This window comes from Trachymyrmex cornetzi, unplaced genomic scaffold, assembly GCF_001594075.2.
Source record: "Trachymyrmex cornetzi isolate Tcor2-1 unplaced genomic scaffold, Tcor1.1 scaffold363, whole genome shotgun sequence".
NCBI lineage: Eukaryota > Metazoa > Arthropoda > Insecta > Hymenoptera > Formicidae > Trachymyrmex > Trachymyrmex cornetzi.
The window spans coordinates 135964-156928 of record NW_017298354.1 but is presented as its reverse complement, the minus strand read 5'-3'; the positions used below and the strand labels follow the sequence as shown (position 1 = coordinate 156928).

Genomic DNA, 20965 nt, shown 5'->3' with positions numbered 1-20965 from the left:
CGCCTCTCTGATAAATCTAGGACTCTAGATGTACCCAGATGATAATTCTGAACACAGCCTTGATGAATTTTGGGTTTTTTTGGTGAATTTTCAAGCAGGGATTTATTACTTTTTACCCATGGCAATCCTGAACAGCCATACAAGCGAATACTCGTTTTGCCGGGCTTTTGATACTATCCTTTACATCACGTTTCACCGCGTTGCACTGCTTGATGGTTTTTTTAGGATTTATCAATTCTTTTAACATTGGTTTTGTTTGACTTTATTGAAACCAATTATGCCGAAAGTAAATACAATACTTAATTATTTCACATCCCCGAAAACTACCAAAAAGTCAGAAACGGTAAAGGAAGAACGAAAGAAGTCGCAAACTCCTAAGAGGGATGTAAAGAACAAAGGTTTGTAAAAACGGTTTTTGATTGAAAATATGTCAGTTGCTTTAAACATGTATGAAGATAAAATTGATTGTCATATGTATATATATATATATATTATATACATACGCACGGTGCTTTTCATTACTGTGATATTATACATATAAAATAGCAATTTATGTAACTGACATCCACTTGCATATACTTCTAATCATAATTCTCCACTTATCATAAAGATTTATGTATAATAATTAGAATTAGCAAACCATTCACATGATTTATTCAATTAATTATTTGAATTATTTTATTTTACTTTATTTGTAAACAATTTAAATTATTAATGCTATTATTTTTGTAGTAATTTTGTATACAGGGGGTTCCCGGATTTAAATAGCCGAACTTCATAAATATGTAGGAATCTGATAAAGAATGAAAAAAGTCCTTTAGAGATATGCATGTTTTTGCTCCGTTTTGGACAAAAAATCACGAAAAAAGATAGCATTATTTTTATTTTTGCATTTATTTATTACTTATTTGTTTACTTATGTTTATTTATTCATGTTGTCACCTTCTTAATGTAGATATTGTTCAAAATGTTGGTCTCTTGCAGCAATGTACAAGCATTGCATTTAGTATGGACAATTTGTTGCAGCCAAACTGATCTGGTAATATTTTGTGTACTGCAACCACAAAATTCAGAATACTATTGTTTTCATGTACAACTTTAGCGATAATGCTTCAGAGGCAATGCAAGAGTACATCAAGGGTGTACCGATTTCCAGGCAAAAGAATGCTAGATTAACGAGTCATTATGTTGACCAGATCAGTGTTTGGCTGCAACACAAGCTGTCCATACAAGATGCTTACATTGCTGCAAAAGGCTAACATTTTTAACAATATCTGTATGAAGCAAGTGACAACAAGAATAAATAAGTATGAATGAATAATTAAGTTCTAAAAGTAAGAACTATATTTTGTTTTTTGGGGGGTTTTCTTCAAAACAAAGCAAAAACAAGCATATCTCTTAAAGGACTTTTTTTTATATATATATATATATATATATTGTGCTACATTTATATGTAGGATTTGTTAGGAATGGAAAAGAAAACCAGAATACCGATGATAAGAAAAGATCATATAAGGACACTGAGGAAGAAGAAGATGAACCAATAAAGCCTAAAAGACGACGTCTTATTATTCCTGATGTTGACTCTGATGAAGATTCTGGAGATGAATTCAAACCAGGTTCGTTGATCGTATGAACAATATTCCTTTTAATTTTAAGCTAAGAAGATAGCAGGAAGAGCAATATTACATATTCACTATTCTATGTATTTTACAGGTTCTGAATCTGAAGAATCTGAATCAGTTTCTGAAGAAGATACAGAGCAAGAACCTTCAACAGAGGAGGAAACACCAGAAGTAGAAACAATATATTTCAAATCAATATTAATATCGCCATGATAAAAGTTGTATTTAATATGAATATTTTTTCTTTTCAGAAAAAAAGAAAGACATCCAGTGTTAAATTCAAGTCGAAGCAAGCAAGTTCTCGTAATACAAAGGCAGTAAGCGTATAATTATAATTAATTTTTTTTATTTCTGTATAATTCTTTAGCTATTCAAAATAATTGTCACATACTGCTATTAATATTCATTCAACCTTCCTACTACATGTTGCCATGTAGAAAGATTACTGAATTTCACAATGTCTTTCTAGAACAAAAAAGATTTGAAACAACCTTCGCAACCAGTTCAAAGTCAAGTTAAAAGCAATGGACTTAGCCCTGCACACACTTGGCCTCATTTGAAATTAGATTTCTTGCGTCCAGAGAAAATAAAAGACATACATAGAAAAGCGCCGAAGGATCCAGATTATGATCCTAAGACACTCTACGTACCCGCTGAGTTTTTAATTAATCAAACTCCTGTAAGAGAAGTTTTTATTGTTAAATACTTTGCGATATATTAATATCGAAACAGTTACTCATTTAAAAATTTGTTTAGGCGATGAGACAGTGGTGGGAATTAAAAAGTAAGCACTTTGACTGTGTATTTTTCTTTAAAATCGGCAAATTCTATGAATTGTATCATATGGATGCAGTTATTGGTGTCAATGAGCTCAGTCTCACATATATGCGGGTAAGTCTATATGTATTTGTTAGAAATAGTTGTTGAAACTGCTGTTGAATTAACTGTATAACATTTTTATATATGTTATGTATTATTGTAGGGTGAATTCGCGCATTCCGGATTTCCTGAAATTGGATATGGTCGTTATTCGGCGAGTCTAATAGAGAGAGGATATAAAGTCGCACGAGTTGAGCAAACCGAGAATCCGGAAATGATGGCAACGCGTTGTAGCAAAAGTATAACATTACATTTTGAAATATACATTTTGTTTCATGTAAAAAAGCATATTCGAGTGATACATATTGGACATCCGTATTTCCTTGTTTACAGTGACTAAACCGACAAAGTTCGATAAAGTGGTGAAACGTGAAATTTGTCAGGTCAGTACCAGGGGTACGAGAGTATATACGCCATTAGACGTGGAAGCATCTACGCCAAACTCCAATTATCTATTATCCTTGGTCGAAAAGTGCGATCTCAGTTCAACAATCAGTTCCTTTGGAGTATGCTTTATAGATACAACAATAGGTGAATTTTATCTCGGCCAATTCGTCGATGATCGCTGCAACTCGAGACTGTTGACTCTGTTGGCTCACCATCCACCAATTCATGTATGAGGTCATCATGAACTAAATATTGCATATATCTAATTGATAAACAAATGTTCTGTTTTATCTTTTAGGTGATATATGAACGCAGTAATTTATCGCAAAAGACTCTGCAACTTATAAATAACACTCTACCGGCAGCGCTAAAAGAGTCGCTTCAGCGCGAGACACAATTCTGGTCTTTCCCTCTTTTGTCTTTAAAGAAACTTCATGAAGAAAGTTACTTCAAAAAAGAAGACTCGAGTTTTGCATGGCCTGAAGGTTTGAAACCGTATTTAAACGAAGGTAATAATTTCATAAACGTTTTACATTTATATTTACGATAATAATTTGTTTGTTAAATAAATCTTTTTTATTATGTATTAGGAGATAGCTTGGGTTTAACGCCGGCAGATAATAAAGAATTAGCGGTACACGCACTTGGAGGATGCGTGTGTTTGTTAAAGGAGTTCTTACTCGAACAGCAATTATTAGCGCAAGGCTGCTTCAATACGTACATTCCGCCGGACTTTTCAATCGCGAATAGCCGTACAGGTCTTAATTATGCAAACACCATGGTGATAGATGCCGTTACGATAAAAAATTTAAGGCTCTTCGGAGAAGGTTCACTCATTAATGTATTGGACCATTGCTGCACTGCATTCGGCAAAAGGTACATTTTTATTTTGTGTGCTAATTTTTTCATATATTCTAAGCCAAGGATATGTATTTTTAGATTACTGCGCGAATGGGTTTGCAGACCATCTTGTCGCAAAACCGTTATTATAGAGCGCCAAGAAGCTGTACAAGAGTTGCTGGATCGAATGGACGTGATGCAATCGGCTCGCATAATTTTATCAACTCTGCCAGATCTCGAAAGACTTTTGAGCAAGTAAGTTGAAAGTTTACCAGGCAGTAATCTACAAATTTCACTTCTAAAATTTGAAATATTAATGTATATGCATTTCTTTTGTTATAACAGGATACACGCTCAAGGAAATGCTGCTAAAATGAAAAATCATCCGGAAGGTAGAGCCATAATGTTTGAAGGCCCGACATATTCGAAGAGGGTGATTGTAGATTTCACTACGACACTCGCCAAATTCGAAGAAGTGCTAAAATTCATCGAACTGTTTGATGGTATGCCTATTTTGCTTTTTCATATATAATGCATTTTTATGTTTAATATAATTATGTTTTACAATAGATTTTAAAAGTAACCTGATAACTCGCTATACTCAATACGAACCGAACGGTGATTTCCCTCGTTTAAGAGAGACATTAGACTATTTTAAGGTAAGCTTTTACTTTCGATTCTGTTGATTGCTTCTTTTTTTTATTTTATGTATTTGCAACATTATAATATTTCAGACTGCATTCGATCATGAAGAAGCTAAGAAGCAAGGCTACATCGTTCCAAAGAAAGGAGTTGACGCTGAATATGATTCAGTTTTGGCTGAGCTCGCAGACATCAAAAGAGATCTAGACAAATACTTGGAAAAACAAAAGCAACATTTCGGCGTAAAAGTAACGTTCCATGGAACAGATAGGAAACGTTATCAAATTGAGATTCCCGAGTCGCAAGTTAAGAAAGTCGGTCCTGGATACGAATTACAGTCACAAAGGAAAGGCTTTAAACGTTATTATACTGCCGAGGCAAAGGCAAGGATAAGAATTCACATTTTTAATTCCAGAAAAACTTGTCAGTAAAAATGTGAGAATGAAAAAAAATTAAATCAACGATCTTGATCATTGCAGGAACTTTTGACAAGACAAATGAACGCCGAAGAACATAAGGACAAGGTGCTGAAAGATCTTAACAGGCGAATATTCGCGCAGTTCAGTGAAAAATACGATATGTGGCATGCGGCCGTTTACAAATTGGCCACCATGGATGTGCTCATCTCCCTCGCGGATTATGCGCGGAACGGCGATATGTGTATCCCGGAAATTCACGATGGATCCGATGGCGAGGTAACGGTATCGTAACAAATGTAACTTGGAGTGCATTCGCTTTACACGCTCATATGTAAGCACATCTCATTCTTGTTGCCTATCAAATATTAAACAAGGACTAATGATGCTTACAAACGCTGTGAGTGTCAAAGCCAATGCATGCCTTTAATGATTTCATTTATTTATTGGAACAACTATAGTGAACGTCATTTTTTTTAGATATTCGTCAAGATAAAAGACGGACAACATCCCTGCATCGTGTCTGACAACTTTATACCGAACGACACTTTATTGGCAACTGACGGCACCGCCTCTTTCATGATTCTGACGGGACCGAACATGGGAGGCAAATCGACTCTCATGCGCCAAATGGGCCTGATCACGATCATGGCACAGATAGTAAGTCTCACGAGGAAAATACACGTGAGAAACTAATAATTACGACGTTAATAAAACATGAATTTAATTTTCTTGCGTAACTAGGGTAGCTACGTTCCAGCCAGCTCGTGCAGCATGACGCTGGTGGACCGTATTTTCACGCGGCTGGGCGCAAACGACGATATTTTGGCCGGCCAGAGTACATTTTTGGTCGAGCTGAGTGAAACCGCTACAATACTGCAACACGCTACACCCTATTCGCTGGTACTTCTCGACGAATTGGGTGAGAAAAAGCAGAAAACTGCACGTGCATATCAATACGTTCAAGACAAGTGTATCTAGTACTGTCGTCATAACTTTCTCTCAAGATTCTGTTACTGTATTTGCTACTGCGTATTTTAATCATATCAAATTATTCTCCCGGTTGTCGTTTCCTTCACTTCGTCATAATTCGGATTTGATAGAAAATATTTCCTCATTATAGGTCGTGGCACGTCAACTTATGACGGTACGGCAATAGCGGCTGCTGTCGTCGATGCATTGACCAAGCTCAAATGTCGCACATTATTTTCGACGCACTACCATTCTCTAGTTGAAGATTATAAAACTAACGAAGAAGTCACGTTAGCTCATATGGTGAGAAGTTTCGACATATTTTAAATAGATCATTTTCATTCAAAAGATAGCATGAAAAGTAGTTTTATACTGTTATAGTTCGTTACACATATTTGTTAATTTTGATATGACGTATTTTTAAGAAATTCTTGATGCACTTTAAATTTTTTTCAGGCATGTATGGTGGAAACTGAAGAGGAAGAGGAAGTGTCGCAAGAGACCGTGACGTTTTTGTACAAGCTTAGCGAAGGAGCATGCCCGAAATCCTATGGATTCAATGCCGCTCGACTGGCAGGCGTACCGTCTGTAATCACAAAGAGAGCTCACGAGATAGCTAGCAGGATGGAGCAGGAAACTAATCACAAGCACGTCTTTAATGCTCTTTGCAAAGCCAACGGTGTCAGAATGAGAAGTCTCATTGCTACCATTTAATGTCTCGAATGTAGTCGCGTATTACGGTGAAAATACTTATAATTATCTTCGATAAAATTGCTTGAAAAAAAGCGTGATTACTTTGCAAGGATTTATGAGTTGTACAAAATGTTCTTAAGCGATTATCTATCTATGAATAGGATGTAAAAAACGGGCATTATATGTACTTACCTTTTTGTTATGTATTTTCATACAGGTATCAACCTGCGCTCTAAGTAACTTATTGCATTTTTAATCTATGTAATAACAGTATTTGCTCCGTATAAGAATTTAATACATATTGTAGTGCTTTATCCATTGTCACACACACACACACACACATATATAAAAACAAAGCCAAATTATTACTTTTGTTTGATTGCTTAATGTAATATTCGCTTAATGTACTACATATTGATAATTCTTGTTTAGTATGTACCTAATTTTGTAATTGCGTTACGTGTTTTTTACGTTCATTTATTTTCACAATAAAAACTATCGCAAATGTACATTGCAGACGTACGATTTAAAGTTGCTTCGATTCTTTATGGCTATACTTTGGGAAGGAACAAGGCGGCGGCGATATCTTGCTTACAAAATTTTATTAATCATTGCCAGAGTATAAAAAGACTACTTAAGATGATTACGAAAATGCATTGTGTTACAATGTTTACTCACACCAAACAACCGCGTAAGAAACTTTGCGTGGAAAAAAGAGAAACGCTAATACATGTGTGCACGAGCTCTTTACTACGAAATAAATACATTAGATTATGCAGCTATGATAGCTATCGTAAGTGAAGAGAAGCGGGGCAACAGGCGGACGATTTCCTTGCCTGGTTGAAAAGAAGATAAGTATACAATACCGATAAATAGATAAATAATAATAGTCTCGCGAGAATAATTCTGACAAGAGAACCGTCGGAGCCGTCCCTCACTGATTTTGATGGGCTTTGGATATGTTATAGAACATAAAAAAATATTACTGATATTTTTTTTATCAGCGTATCTCAAGGTTTAAGGAGTGAAACACCTTGAAAAATATGGATTTTATCGTTTTTAGCTAATATCTTCGAAACTATGCGATATAGTATAAACAAATGTTTAATACAAAAGTTCTGTGGTATTTTGTACTCCATATAATGGTATATTCATTTTTTTTAAATCAAATTTTTTAATTTTCCCCTACCCCCACTTATTAATTTTGCAAAAAATTTTATATGAGCAAAATTGTGGCGGAAGGAACAATGAAAGAGTTACTGCAAAATATCTCTTTCATAACATAGATACCTACTTTTCCTTAAGTTTCATTTAAATCAAATAAGTATTATAATAAAAAAAGAGAAAAATTTAATTCACGGAGAATCAAGTAAATTTTCGAGCTTTTCAATGTTTCATATTAATGTTTATTAGCTTGAGAAAATAAATCTAAATGACGTACTTGAAAGTCATAGTATGTGCCGGCACTAGCATTAAAAACAACAGTACGGAATTTATACATGAACAAATAATATATTACATTTATATATACATATATATATATATATTATTTGTTCATGTATAAATTCTGTACTGTTGTTTTTATAAATCTCATACTGTGTCACTCTATATTGTTCTTTTACATACTATGACATTATTACTCTATACTGTAATTCTTTAGATTATTATAACAAAATTTATATCTTATTACATTTTTTTAAGCATACTATATTTACACACGTCTGCAGAAATACATGTAATGACGACAGAATGATTAATAAAAAGAAAAGGAAGAAGGAATTCTAATTTGCAAAAGAAAAGAAATAATAACACCTACCTACAGCGCGGCACCTATAGCACGATGTTATCATTTGGTTTTTTCCAAAAATTGAATCGTGGAAACAACATTATACAAGAATAAATTCGGCATTCGATGTTCTTTAACTTTTGTTCATATAAAATTCTTTAATTTTGCAAAATTAATGAATGGGGGTGGGGGAAAGTTAAAAAATTTGATATTAAAAAAAGTGAATACACCATTATATAGAGCACAAATACCATATAACTTTTGTATTGAACATTTTTTATATATCGCATAGTTTCGAAGATATTTGCTAAGAACAATAAAATCCATATTTTTCGAGGGTGTTTCACCCCCTAAATCTTAAGATACACTGATAAAAAAGATATGGATCTAATATTTTTCTATATTCTACAACATATCCAAAACCCATAAAAATCGATGAGGTACGGCTCTGACGGTTCCCTTTGAGAGCGATAAACCCCCATTCTGCGTTATCATCACATTCTTTTCATTCGTTCCATTCAAAATCGAGGCTAATCTCTCGCGAGCAAAAACGGAGCTCCGGTCTTTCTTTGATCGTTCGCGCGAACGGTAAATCAATGTGATCGAGAAGGCACGGAGAGATTAAGAAAGCACTTGAAACTTGGTTTCAATGAGTTATACATAGTACACTTTTATTTCTCGAAATAACATATTCCTACTTCTAATGTACAATTCCGAGGTCTCCATCTCGCAATTTCATCTGTCAAACGTGCTGCTATTTTTCAGTCCATTCCTCTCACGTTCTAGATCTAGTCGTTCACGACTCGAATTCTTCATCTTTCTCTCTCTCTTCCCCCTTTTTTAAAATATCACGTTACTCCGTTCAAAATGTTCAATTATCCCAAATAATTGCGTGTTGTTCTGACGTTTTTTTTCCAATGTATCTCTGACGCTTGGCAGGATTGATTGGCAACGATTTTTTTCCCCTCTATTCTCGTTCCTAATCAACGTCGCATATTTTATAGTAACAATCGCAGATTCTACGATCTCGATACTCTTTTGTATGCGTGAACATATTATTGCCCTTCATCTCGAGATGGGATTAATGAACTGACATGCAACACTGAAAACGAGCAAAACGCCGCGGAAACGAAACAAATCGTGCATAAAACGAGCAATGCTCTTACTTATCAAACTCTGCAAACACTTTGAAAAACGACGAAAATATCGAAACATTTGAGTTGAGTACCAATAAATCGCATATCGTAAAACGTTGCACATAATTTTCGAGTTATATTATAATTTTACGATAGAATTATGATTGATACAGGAAAAGACATTTATGAGTAGGTATTTTAAGAAAAACTAAATGCTAATTTATTTTCTTTTTTAAACTCATCGTAGAGCGCTAAATCGCAAGTCCCAAATGCAAACTTGTCTTCTTTTTCGGTTTATCTAGGATTGCAAATCTGTGGCTATCCACTGACAAGATATTATTGAAGATCGACAATCTTGTGGAGGAGTCATATGACTTTTAAAATTTAAACAATTAGCCCATAAATATAATATTAATTTTATAATTTATTATTATCCAATGTTTTTTAGACGCATATTATTTACAGCTTGTTAACATTATATTTCATGCATTATCCTATTTGTAATACAGTATATTATAAATATGCGTACTTATTTATGCAGGATTTATGTAATAAAAAAGTCATGTATATATTTAATAATAGATACATTATTTAAATATTTATATCAATAACATCGATAATATCGATATTCTTCCCAATTACTTCTTTGATGGCTACAAAAATTTACTCAGGGCTGACTGTTTATCATCTTGTCAGTGATATACCTATGTTAGATATTTTCTTACGTATGATTTTTTTTTTCAAGTTTTTTTTGACGAAACTAGGCGCCTTTTGTTATTACTCCTGACAAATATTTGTATTAACTTGAAATGTTTATTCGATTTACACATTTTTTCGTTGATTTCACTGGCCGTATTGAACCCTTATTGGAAAGCTGAGATACATATCAGTGAACGGGAGTCATAATAAAAGAAGAAGAAGAAGAAAAGTATATTCTATTCTCCGCTTATTCACATGACTCATTATATGTAAATCGTTCGCCGATAGGGAATCGCGCTTCTTGACGAAGTGAGGATTTATTACTCGCGAATCGCTGACGCGGTACGGCGTTCTAGCCGGAGGTGTACGCTTTCCGCGTGATGATCGCTTTAACTACCTTTATACAGTTACGCAATAAAGTCCGTGCTGTATAGTTGTTGACTGAAGGATCGGTAATTTACAAGGAACCCATTGACCTTCGTACGCGTCGTCCATACTGAGAAATGCTGCGGAAGCTTAAATATCTGGAAACACTTTTGCTTCCATCCTCTTATTCTCTATTTTCTATTCAATGCAATCAATCACGCAGTAATTAATCTTTCGCGAAATAGAACTCATATGTCACGAGATTGAAATTTAAAAAAATTCAGGAATGTACCTAATCTAGATAAATTTAAATACCCAATCCCTACCGTTCGATCGTTGGTCGGACGCGACCAACTGCTCGTTTTTGTGTTGCGAATTATTAAGGAATTAACATATCCACGATTTTATCATTACTTTCATCCGCCCTTTCATTGAACTCTCTTGGCCCCGACAATAATAGTAACTGAACATTGCTGAATGTTTTCGTTTGAAAGAAGCGATTCATCATCAACATGTGTTACATGTTGAAATCAATTTTATTGTTCTCTCCGAAGGCCGAAAGAGTTACTTCGAGAATCAAGAAGCCTAAAAGTTCGTTCTTACTCTTCTCTATATATTTCCTTGAATTAGTACAAAGCAAAAGAGAGTGATGTGTAGCGTTAATCCACTAAAGCCCATGATTTATTATCTTGCCTCTTTCTATTAGATATCTCGTATCTCTAGAAAAATCATAGAAAAGATATTACCCGTCGCTGCACGGGTAGACGGTGGCAAAATAGACTTCCGTTTAGAATACTCTACGGACGACGTTTAGAAGGCTCTCTAGATGGATTTGCGGGCTTTAATGGGTTAAGAGTACAGGGCCGAAAGAATTAATCGAGATATTCCCCTTCGGAAAAGGGGGGAAGGGGAGCGGTATACAACCCCCGTTGGCGACGTTACTCTTTACCAGAGTCCGGATGAATAGCCACCGGGTGGGACGCGAGTGCGCGTCGGCGGCTTTGCCGTCGCCGGCGACGTGTCGTTCGATTTCTCGCCGCTGTTGCTGGAATTCGAACTGGCGGTTCCGTTCTGCATGGCTGGTCCGTTCTTCTGCGACTCGGACGCGTAGCCCATTCCAGTTACAGGATTGCCATCTGTGGAAACGATTTCTTTATTAGTTATAGGATTGTCGCGAACGAAGCTCGATTAAGTCTGATATTTTTGAAATCTGGCCAACTATTTAATCGTCTAGTATTTTCTTCTAGTATCGCGAGCTTCTTGCTCGATGACCGAGTATTGAAGAATTAAATAACTAACTAATAAAGGCAAATAATCTGCTGTATGATTTAATTAATTGGCTGGTAGTCACACTCCGTTCTCATAGTTTTTTTCAAGATCTTGAGTAATGTCTTAAGTGCTAAAACGACTCTGTAATTGGTTTATAACATTTTGAGATTATATTTAGGACGGTCTTAAATAATATATATAAGAACGGACAATATATTTCTCTCTCTTTCTCTAAAACTTAGTCATTAAGATTTAAAATTAATCGACATCTAAATTCCATTAGTTGCGATCGAAAGGAATATGCAAAGTGTTAAATTAAATAAATTTTCATGAAAGTTTCACCAAACGTTTTATTGAGTTAATAAACATTTGATAAAAAGACTTGGTATTATGCAGTAATGATTTTATGTAGCAAAACGAACCTACAGATCATCCTACTTCTCGAAATTTGAAAAAAATGCTAACTAAAATGATCGAGGGCCCGCAGACAATTCGAATGACGGAGAGGACGCACTGCGAAGTTCATAAGATCAAAGAATTGATAAGTGGAATTAATCGAAAAGAACGAAATGTTGTTCGAAAGAACGATACAACTATGTTCCAAGTCGCTATATAGATTCTCCTGGTCTCATCACTTCACAAAATTCTTTCACCAGTACGATTCTATTAGCATTTTCGACCATAGTGGATTTTAACTGATCTGAGTTGGATTAATGACGTTGCACGTTCTATTATTGGTAGAGTACATTTATTATTATTTTATCTTTCTTTAATATTCGATAAACAACAAGAATATATCATGCACCTCATACGTGAAACAGAACCTATCTTAATAGTACAGCGTGTGACGTCATTGATTCAACCCAAATTCAAACCCGCTACGGCCGAAAATAGTGAATGACCTAGTAGAACGTTTGATAAAAGTTTCATAAACATTTACTTAAATATTTTAAACTGATCTTCGCATATTCTTTTCGCACTAATTATTTCTAAGATACTCCATACAGAATTTGCAGCAATATCGCTGTAAAATCTCTGCAATATCACTGCAATGTTGCAGCAGTGTTGCTGCAACTTTTGTACAACTTTATGCTGTTAGAGAACTCACTATTTTCAATACAGCTCTAGACTACGTTCGGTTTCGGACATTTATACGTTACTAGTGCTCACATCAAAATCGTTCGTTATGGCTGTTGTATTTCTAACCATGGAGAAACCAAAGATTACAGCTGGAATCGAACGTCATTTCCATTCATTTTGGCCAATAAGCGTTTATAAGTGCTCACGCTTTTACTGTTCTACCTCGATGAAATATGTAAGCATTTATAGACACGAGTTATGACGTCAAGGATTACGTTATGAACGCGTCTCTAACAGCTTACATCGCCAAAGTGAACGATGTTAATAATGTTTATAAGCGCTTGAAACGTGTAAGCGTTCAAACCGAACGCAGTCCTAACGATAGGCAATTTCTAAATAGAAGCTGCATGATTTTATTCATATTATGTAATTATAATTAATAATTATAAATCAAATATTTAACAATTTTTTTGTTTAATAAATTGCATCGCGTTATTTAGAGAAAACAGAGGCTCACTTATATGATCGGTTTTGTAACATATCAATGATCATACTATCCCAAGTAATATAAAAACGTTATATAAAATTCTAGCCGTAAAGACAGATACATAGGAGAAAATATGAAAAATTGAAGAGCATGTTACGTTTCATTTCTACGTTAACGGACACATGAATTTCTGGCATGCAAATAATTCAGGGCGTAGGAATTCACAATTAATTCATCTATTCGACTGCTCTCATCCAATGTAACATCTCCTGTATGCATATCTGAAGAAGGCACAATCGAGTTAATCGATGAGACCGAAACATATTATTTTTTTCATCAATTATAGAATATTATACTATATACATACTTTTGATTTTTCATGTTTTAAAATACTTCTTTATATTTAACTGCAGATAAAAGATTACATAACTTTGAAGGGTTAATCCTAAAGTGAAACCCAAACTCCAACGAGATCGCTGTTATCGATATGATGCAAAACATCGACATATCTTTATATACTACTACATTAATATCTCACGCACACATATACAGGATAAGGCAAAAGTAGCGGAATTGCTGAATATTTCGGAAAAAATAAGTTTTACAGAAAAGTGTTTCAGATAAAAGTAGGATTTAAAAAGATTTTTTTACTGATCTTGTATTATAGTTTAATCTTGGATAACGTCTAAGATTAGGTCAAGATTAAGGGGATGCTGGAACCGCTTATGTTATCGACAAAACTAGCGTTTTCAACGTTTTTGTTCCTGTTGAATTTTTTCGTAGTGATTTCACAGAATAAATATTCCTTTTCCACGATTAAAATGTACCTGCTAATGTACTTATCGTTGGTGTATTTTGTGTTCAAAGCTGGAGAAAATAAAAAATTGCAGTAATACCGGCGGCTGCAGCATCCTCTTAAGTCGATTATTTAAACTAGAAATCCCTATTTTTTTCATTGCATATTCTTATAGTTCAGTTCTCGGGAGCTTTTCAAAACACTATAACACTATAAACATTATATTTAGCAGTAATTTATAATTATGAAATATTAAATATTTTTACTTTCTATGAAGAAAAATATTTAAAATTGTTGCAAGATCATTTTATTTTCATTTGGAGCTGGCGGAGTAAAATGTAAAATATGTCACGGCAAGTAAAACATTAAGAAATTAAGTCACGTATGCATTAACAGATTTATGTCCAATTTTTTCACCTCTAGATAATTTTATCCAAGAGACATCTCCCAGAATACAATGGAGATACTCTTGAATAAGGTTATCCGCAACTTATCTGTAAGTGAAGAAATTGGGCATCAGTCGTTATGTTCCTAACAGAAAGACGTTGACAAATTCCAAAATTCTAATTAAAACCCACATGCTACCATCATACACGCACGCACACTACTACGTAAATGCTACAGAATGTAGTCCCCCACCTAATACATCTTAGGACATCGTCCCTCAACTCATACAATTATAACCACGAGTACAATCATGGTTGTAGCACGAGTTGAAAGCTTATCTAAATATATAGATAAGCTTTCAATTAGGATTAGGAAGTGGTAAGGAGTTGTTTAATTTTACAGGCGAATAAGCACACAATTCAATCGTAAAGCCATGGAACAAATTCGTATGTTGTCTATAAACCGAATTAACACCTGTAATAAACTACGAGAAGACACAACGATATATACGATGCTACTTATTTATTATTACGCTCTAGCATGATCGCACAAACTTACCGTAGCATCCCGCGAATGCTGGGACGCGAGGCGATGAATGATGACTGAAGACTCGCTTAGCAATGCCTATTTGTCGAGTTCACTCACGTTTGAATATCGTTTAATAATTTTTTTCTAAACCACTTAAACGAGTCTCCAATGTAAAGTCGAATGAATCTGAATTTGTTCGAATTTGTAGTGAATTAAATTAAATATGGGAAATGGGGACACAAGCACAAACAACGCGAACATGAATTCGCTAACGCTTTAATCGTTTTATATTCTTTTTACACAAAAGATGATCTCATTACTTTTGACTTGCAATTATTAATTGTTCAAGTTTTATCAACTGTGTATATATTATCATTTGACGCACGTCAAACTCTCAAGTTCAACGAACAACGCACGTCATGTGCCAACATTTAAAACATAAATAGCATGTGGTATTGGTACCTCTCTGTAGATTTCTATTTCTGCGCACTCAGAGAAAAAAAAATATAATGATAGCAACTATAAATATAAGTGACAACTATACAAGTTTTACCTGTAGAATCAATGTATATATATTTGAATAAACTACTTTATAATTATTGCAACTAAAATTGAATAAAGTTACGTAAATTAATAAGTTTTTGCGCGTAATGCTCAACTATATAATTATTATAATTCTACATATAAAATTTGCACAGTTACAACTTAATTGTCATTATTATAAAAAATATTCTGTTCTCTCTGACTGTGCGATCACTAAATGTATTTCTCTCTGTGACGAGCCGTCATGGTATGCCGCAGACCGTATTAAATGCTGCAATTAAACAATGCGAAAGATACGTAACGGTACGCCACGCTCGTAATTCTGTAGCGTTCAATACAGGATTCGCTATGTTCGGAATCTCGGTTGTGAGAGAATGTTTCCATAAATCAAAATACCTTTATCTATCATGGACGCGTTGCAACTCTCGATTCAATCTTGCAAGATTGCAGTAAAGCCTCGTTGAATGCTCGCGAAAAAATATGCGTGCACTTAAACTTCCTTCGTATAAATATTTATTGTTCGTATAGTTGTTATTTCTTATAATTATTAATACGTTGTTATCGCGATTTACGAGTTGCACGTGCTGCGAGGGGGGGTGGGGAGGGTAACGAGGTTTTACTTACACTATTACACTTACAATTAGCACGAATTTATCAGCGGATATATTCAATTGTTAATTCCTGCTTTAAAACAGAACTCTCGCATGTAGTAATTAATTTGTTCCTTCAGTCAAACGTTCGTGTTCGAAAAATTAACTTGATTACCTAAGAATCTTTGCAACTTGAGTTTAATTTGAACTTAAATTTAACTTATATACTTTACATTAAAATACTTAATTTAATTCTGAAATATCTTTCACACAAGAATGTCATAAAAAAAGAATTAAGATGGTTCTTTAGTAAAGTGCCGAAAATTTGGGGTGCCTCAGCAGGGTCCATCCAAAATTATAAATATCTGTATAATTTGAATGAAATATTAAAACTACGTGTATATCTTAACGAAATAGTATGGAACGTACGATAGTAAATCAAGAGCTACATTTTCATCCAACGAAAATAAGATTAGATTATCTTTACTTTTCGAAGTTAAAGAATGCCCAGTTTTATAGAAGAATTTGGATGAACAACTTTGAGACATGCCTAAAATTTTAAGGTATCAAAAGAAAATCAAAAATTTCATAAGCCCAACTTTATAGGAGAGATTTCCTGAGTACTAGAACTATCCAAAGTTTGCTATTATGACCATGTACCACTAGTCTTATCCAATTTCTCTGTGTCCAGGGCATCTCCCTGCGGTGACGACGATAACGGATTGTACTTGTAAAGACATTGAAGTAATATCTAAAATGTATTTGGTACAGTTAATTAATCCGGTTGACAGTTATATGGTATCTGGGATATGCCCAACACTTTGACGAAGACATCCATATACCAGCAAGAACAGTTAATGATATTTTTTTACTTTTAGAGTTCCAATGAGGAAGCTGAAGAGAGATAAGGCTCATATATTGGCCACATTTCAATTAGGCACATTTTAATTAAAACCTTTTGTTTCATACTTTGAGTGTCTCTCTCTCCTCTTCATCGATTAATATCACTTATAACTTCATTTGGGGTCCAAAAAAGGTTTTAATTGTCTTCGTCAAGATTGGACATATTCCAGATACTAGATGATTCGAGAAATTGAATAAAACCAATCCTACATAGTTCACAATACATCATAATAGCGAACTTTGAACAGCTGTAGCACTCAAGGGACTCATTTTATAAAGTTGTGCGTATGGAACTTTTTAATCCTTTTTTTATGCTTTAAATCCTAGCTAAGTTTCAATGCTGTTCAGCCGGAGCCCAAACTGGGCATAGTCTTTTTTATGTACGTAAATATCTTTCCAGAATGGCCGTTGACTTATTACCTTTTTGTGTAGTTAAAATCATAATTTTGTAAACTATTTAGTTTTTGAGAAAAGTCTATGGTAAGATTTGTGTGCAGTTAGTCAAAAAAGCATCTGCGAGCCTTATCTATCATTAAATTATATGTGCAAAGTTACATTTTCAACATTTTTTTTCTCTTATTTCATCATTAACCTATCGTAGAATTTTGTACACGTCAATTTCAGTACTTCAACTTCATTATAAAAAAATTAGACGTTTCTATGGTAACTCGATTTACTAAAGAACCACCTTAAAAAAGTATCACTTAAGCCTCAAGTTACTCACTTACCAATTAGAAAATCATATACACATATAAAATTATTTGACGACTTATATTTACTCGTCGTTAGGCTACATATTTTCGTCGGCTATCTTGAGACACAAATAATGAAATTCCGCAAAGGCAGAAATCAGATGAGGATCGAGACGCGTATCAGCGTATATCGCAAAAAGGGGATTAAGCATAATACATAGTGTTGGAAGAATCAGATAATTAGTGAACGTTACCTCGATACTTTCGTGGGATGCGCCTCACGGGCGTCATCTCGATTCCGTCTCCGGTGACTGGGTTGCGCGTCGGCAATCCTCCTGTCGAGGGGATGCGGCGACGGGGGTGGCGGTTTGCGCACCGTTTGACAGCCCACGTTTTCGCCGCCACGTGCGCGCGAAGCGACGTGCGTAAGAACCCACAGAGCCATTTCACCCCATGCACCGTAACATCGTCGCAAAACCCACAACCGTAACCCAACCAACTTGTGTTAATACGCCGCAATTTGTACGGACGGATCGCAGATACTGTACTATTTTGTCCCTTCCCGAAAAAATTATCAAGACTTTAAGTCAATTTCGCATACTCTATATTGTAAATGTCTTTTATATTGTTTATCTAAACTGTATAACAATTTATTATGTTGTGTGTGCGCGCGCGCGCGCATATATAGAATGTCCCAAACTATTTGATGCACCATTTGTAGGCAGGTAGATCGGACTAAACTGAGTCGAAAAGACTCTCCTGTATTATTTTGCAATTTTCGCAATAATTAACGAGATATTAATTTCTAAAGAGTACCGAATAAGCAGATAAAATCGACGCATAAGACAATTTTGAGATATCTTTCAGAGTTCTTTATGAAATACCTTAAAATTTAAAGATGTTTCTTAAAGAATTCTTAAAAATATTTCTTAAAATTATTCCATGCGTTAATTTTGGAGAACTCGATGAACACTTTTGGGACTCTCCTTGTCAGTTCAGTTCGCTCTACCTGTTCGCAAGCGATGGGTCAAAAAGTTTGGGACACTCTGTATATATAATATTTTATTTTAAAGTTGTTTGTGACATCAAGCATTTAAGTTAATGATTCGGTGTCTATTATTGATTAAAGAGCGTCTCCGATATCTTGGATTCGTCCGTACTACAAAATTAAGATAAAAGCAAAACAGAAACGGTGTGTGTTATGCTCAAGTTGTGAAGGAAGGTAGATGAATATTTACATAGCAACAAAAATACAGAAACAGTAATGACATCGTGAGAAAGCAGGACAAAGTAGCACGCGTGTTATACCAATTATGAAAAAGAAAAACTTTGCCATATTTCTTATCACTACCGACAATGTATGTATAGATATACCGTCGGAATTTCTTTCTGATATTAATATGCTGGTGTTATCGTGAAAAAATATTCCCGCGATACCGTTCGTGCTTTTGTTAAACGGATCGTTATTGCAATTAAAAGTAAATGTATTGTGATCGAGTTTTGATGATGCACCTCGTCTGCGAAAATTCGTGAATGACATCTCGCAAACGACATCGAAATATTATTTTCCTTAAAAAACAAAGGGTTCTTTTGACAATCTATCTTTCAAAGCTCGATGTCAAGTTACAATGAAGAGTGTACTCCTAATTTAACAGATCCATTCATATTCAGGGAAAAATGTTTGGCATTTGTAACTACAATTGCATAATAAAATAATTGTGGTTAGAAACTTCCTTTTTATAGTTATTATTAATATTACAGCGTAATGCTGGTAATTATAATTATATATATTTATAATTCTAACATATTATATTTACAGTTTATAATCATTTTCGATGTTAACTAAACTTTTTTATATAAAACTATAAATATAATTATTATCACTAATATTGTAACATTTATAACAGTAGTAACTATAAAACTGGAGCAATTCTGACCATATCTACTATACAATTGTAGTCACAAATCCCAAACACTTTTCTCTCAGTGTATTTAGTACCTACAGAGACAAGATTGGTGACATAAAATAATAATTTACTTTAAAAATTAATAACATAATTACAAACATAAATTTCCACCGTAATTTGCCGCTCCTCAATGTCGTTTACTACAAGTTCATCACAAGTATATACGGGAAACAATATAAATTATAATTTAACGTAAAGCAAGATGTAATATTATTAGCAGAATGTATGATACAAACTTAAGGCCTAAGCGGAAATATGGCATGTCTAACTCAAAATATGTGTTCCTACTTTTGTGGCAGGCCCTGAAATAACGTGATGATGCGAATTCTTTACGAAACCCACGACAAATTAAACGTTTCTTTCATCGTAACAGTCACGGTTCAATTTTTTCCATGAGAGCCTCTATCATATTTTTTTTCGTCGAGAGAAATGATTTTCGAGCAATTTTCCGCGTCTAATCATGATAAAAAAAGAAAGTGTGATAGTGTCGTGTGTCATCTACTTGAATGTCTCGTTACACACTTACGAAATCGTTTCTTTCTCCTAAAAGCTGCTTGTGAACAGTTCAAGGAAGGTGACATAGATTAAAAAAAAAAGAGCGGTATATATTAGTCAGTGATATTCATTTAGAATCCTTAGTGTCTCGCTAGCTCCGTATCGACGGGCCGAAAGTCGACTCGGCGATAACTCGATTTGTTTGCGCAAAAAGAAAAGAGCGTATCGATTTCGCGCCCGACCAAAGAACTTTCGCCATTGATCTCATTAGGCGTGATTTTACAAATAGTAAAAGATCGGTTCCGCACTGCGCTATCGATCAAATATGGTATGTTTTCAATGTAAGTAAAGTATTCGCGTCTGTAGCGTAATCGAGATAACGAAATCTTTAGTCTTTCTTTACGAGAGAATCGTTCTCAAAACACGAAGCAAAGTTTCTCTGCGCGTGTATTTTTAACAAGTGTAAACTTCTAAAGATCAAATACGGTTTCCGATGAGAAAGTTACTTCCCGTCGTGACAAGAGCGTGATAATTAGAACGGAAAGCGATTTTTAGCGCCAAGAGCCTGCGACACACATATTTCAATTTAGATCAGGATCGTCGTCCCTTAGTATGTTTTATAGAAAGGAGCACCACCTGAATATGGAAACAGTTTAGGGAGTCCCGGGGCGGATCTGCACATTTTCAAAGACAGTCATCTTTATCTAATCCGATATTGTTGAATATTGGATATGTCAAGGTAAATAATTTACAACAGTGCCATAAATTAAGACTTCTTTACGCATCT

General features: G+C 34.5%; 2 protein-coding genes across 5 annotated transcripts in view; one reads left to right on the top strand and one right to left on the bottom strand.

Moving 5' to 3' along the window:
- The first annotated feature begins 166 nt into the window (after positions 1 to 166).
- On the top strand, positions 167 to 7351 carry Msh6 (DNA mismatch repair protein Msh6). Its single transcript, XM_018511266.1, has 19 exons — positions 167 to 398; positions 1458 to 1619; positions 1717 to 1796; positions 1877 to 1942; positions 2095 to 2304; positions 2382 to 2516; positions 2608 to 2743; positions 2838 to 3118; positions 3190 to 3400; positions 3482 to 3767; positions 3831 to 3986; positions 4077 to 4234; positions 4302 to 4390; positions 4466 to 4756; positions 4853 to 5068; positions 5270 to 5449; positions 5534 to 5711; positions 5913 to 6064; positions 6218 to 7351. Exons 1-19 carry the CDS (start codon positions 278 to 280, stop codon positions 6473 to 6475), a joined length of 3366 nt encoding a protein of 1121 aa, XP_018366768.1. The 5' UTR covers positions 167 to 277; the 3' UTR covers positions 6476 to 7351.
- A 2756-nt stretch (positions 7352 to 10107) lies between these two features.
- Jupiter (microtubule-associated protein Jupiter) overlaps positions 10108 to 20965 on the bottom strand; it is a 100490-nt gene continuing 89632 nt past the window's right edge. For 3 of the 4 annotated variants that reach the window (XM_018511257.1, XM_018511258.1, XM_018511256.1), the window contains exons 3-5: positions 20210 to 20233; positions 17971 to 18051; positions 10108 to 11577 (exon numbers count right to left, since the gene is read on the bottom strand). In XM_018511257.1, the coding sequence (XP_018366759.1) occupies positions 11387 to 11577; positions 17971 to 18051; positions 20210 to 20233 (296 nt within the window). In that variant the 3' untranslated portion in view covers positions 10108 to 11386. The remainder of the gene's footprint in view (positions 11578 to 17970; positions 18052 to 20209; positions 20234 to 20965) is intronic. The other variant, XM_018511260.1, reaches the window with a different exon arrangement.

Coding starts and splice junctions, on each gene's coding strand:
- Msh6 (XM_018511266.1), top strand. CDS start 278: ATGCCGAAAGTAAATACAATACTTAATTATTTCACATCCCCGAAAACT. Junction 2,744..2,837: donor GGCAACGCGTTGTAGCAAAA/GTATAACATTAC, acceptor CCTTGTTTACAG/TGACTAAACCGACAAAGTTC. Junction 3,119..3,189: donor CTCACCATCCACCAATTCAT/GTATGAGGTCAT, acceptor TTTATCTTTTAG/GTGATATATGAACGCAGTAA.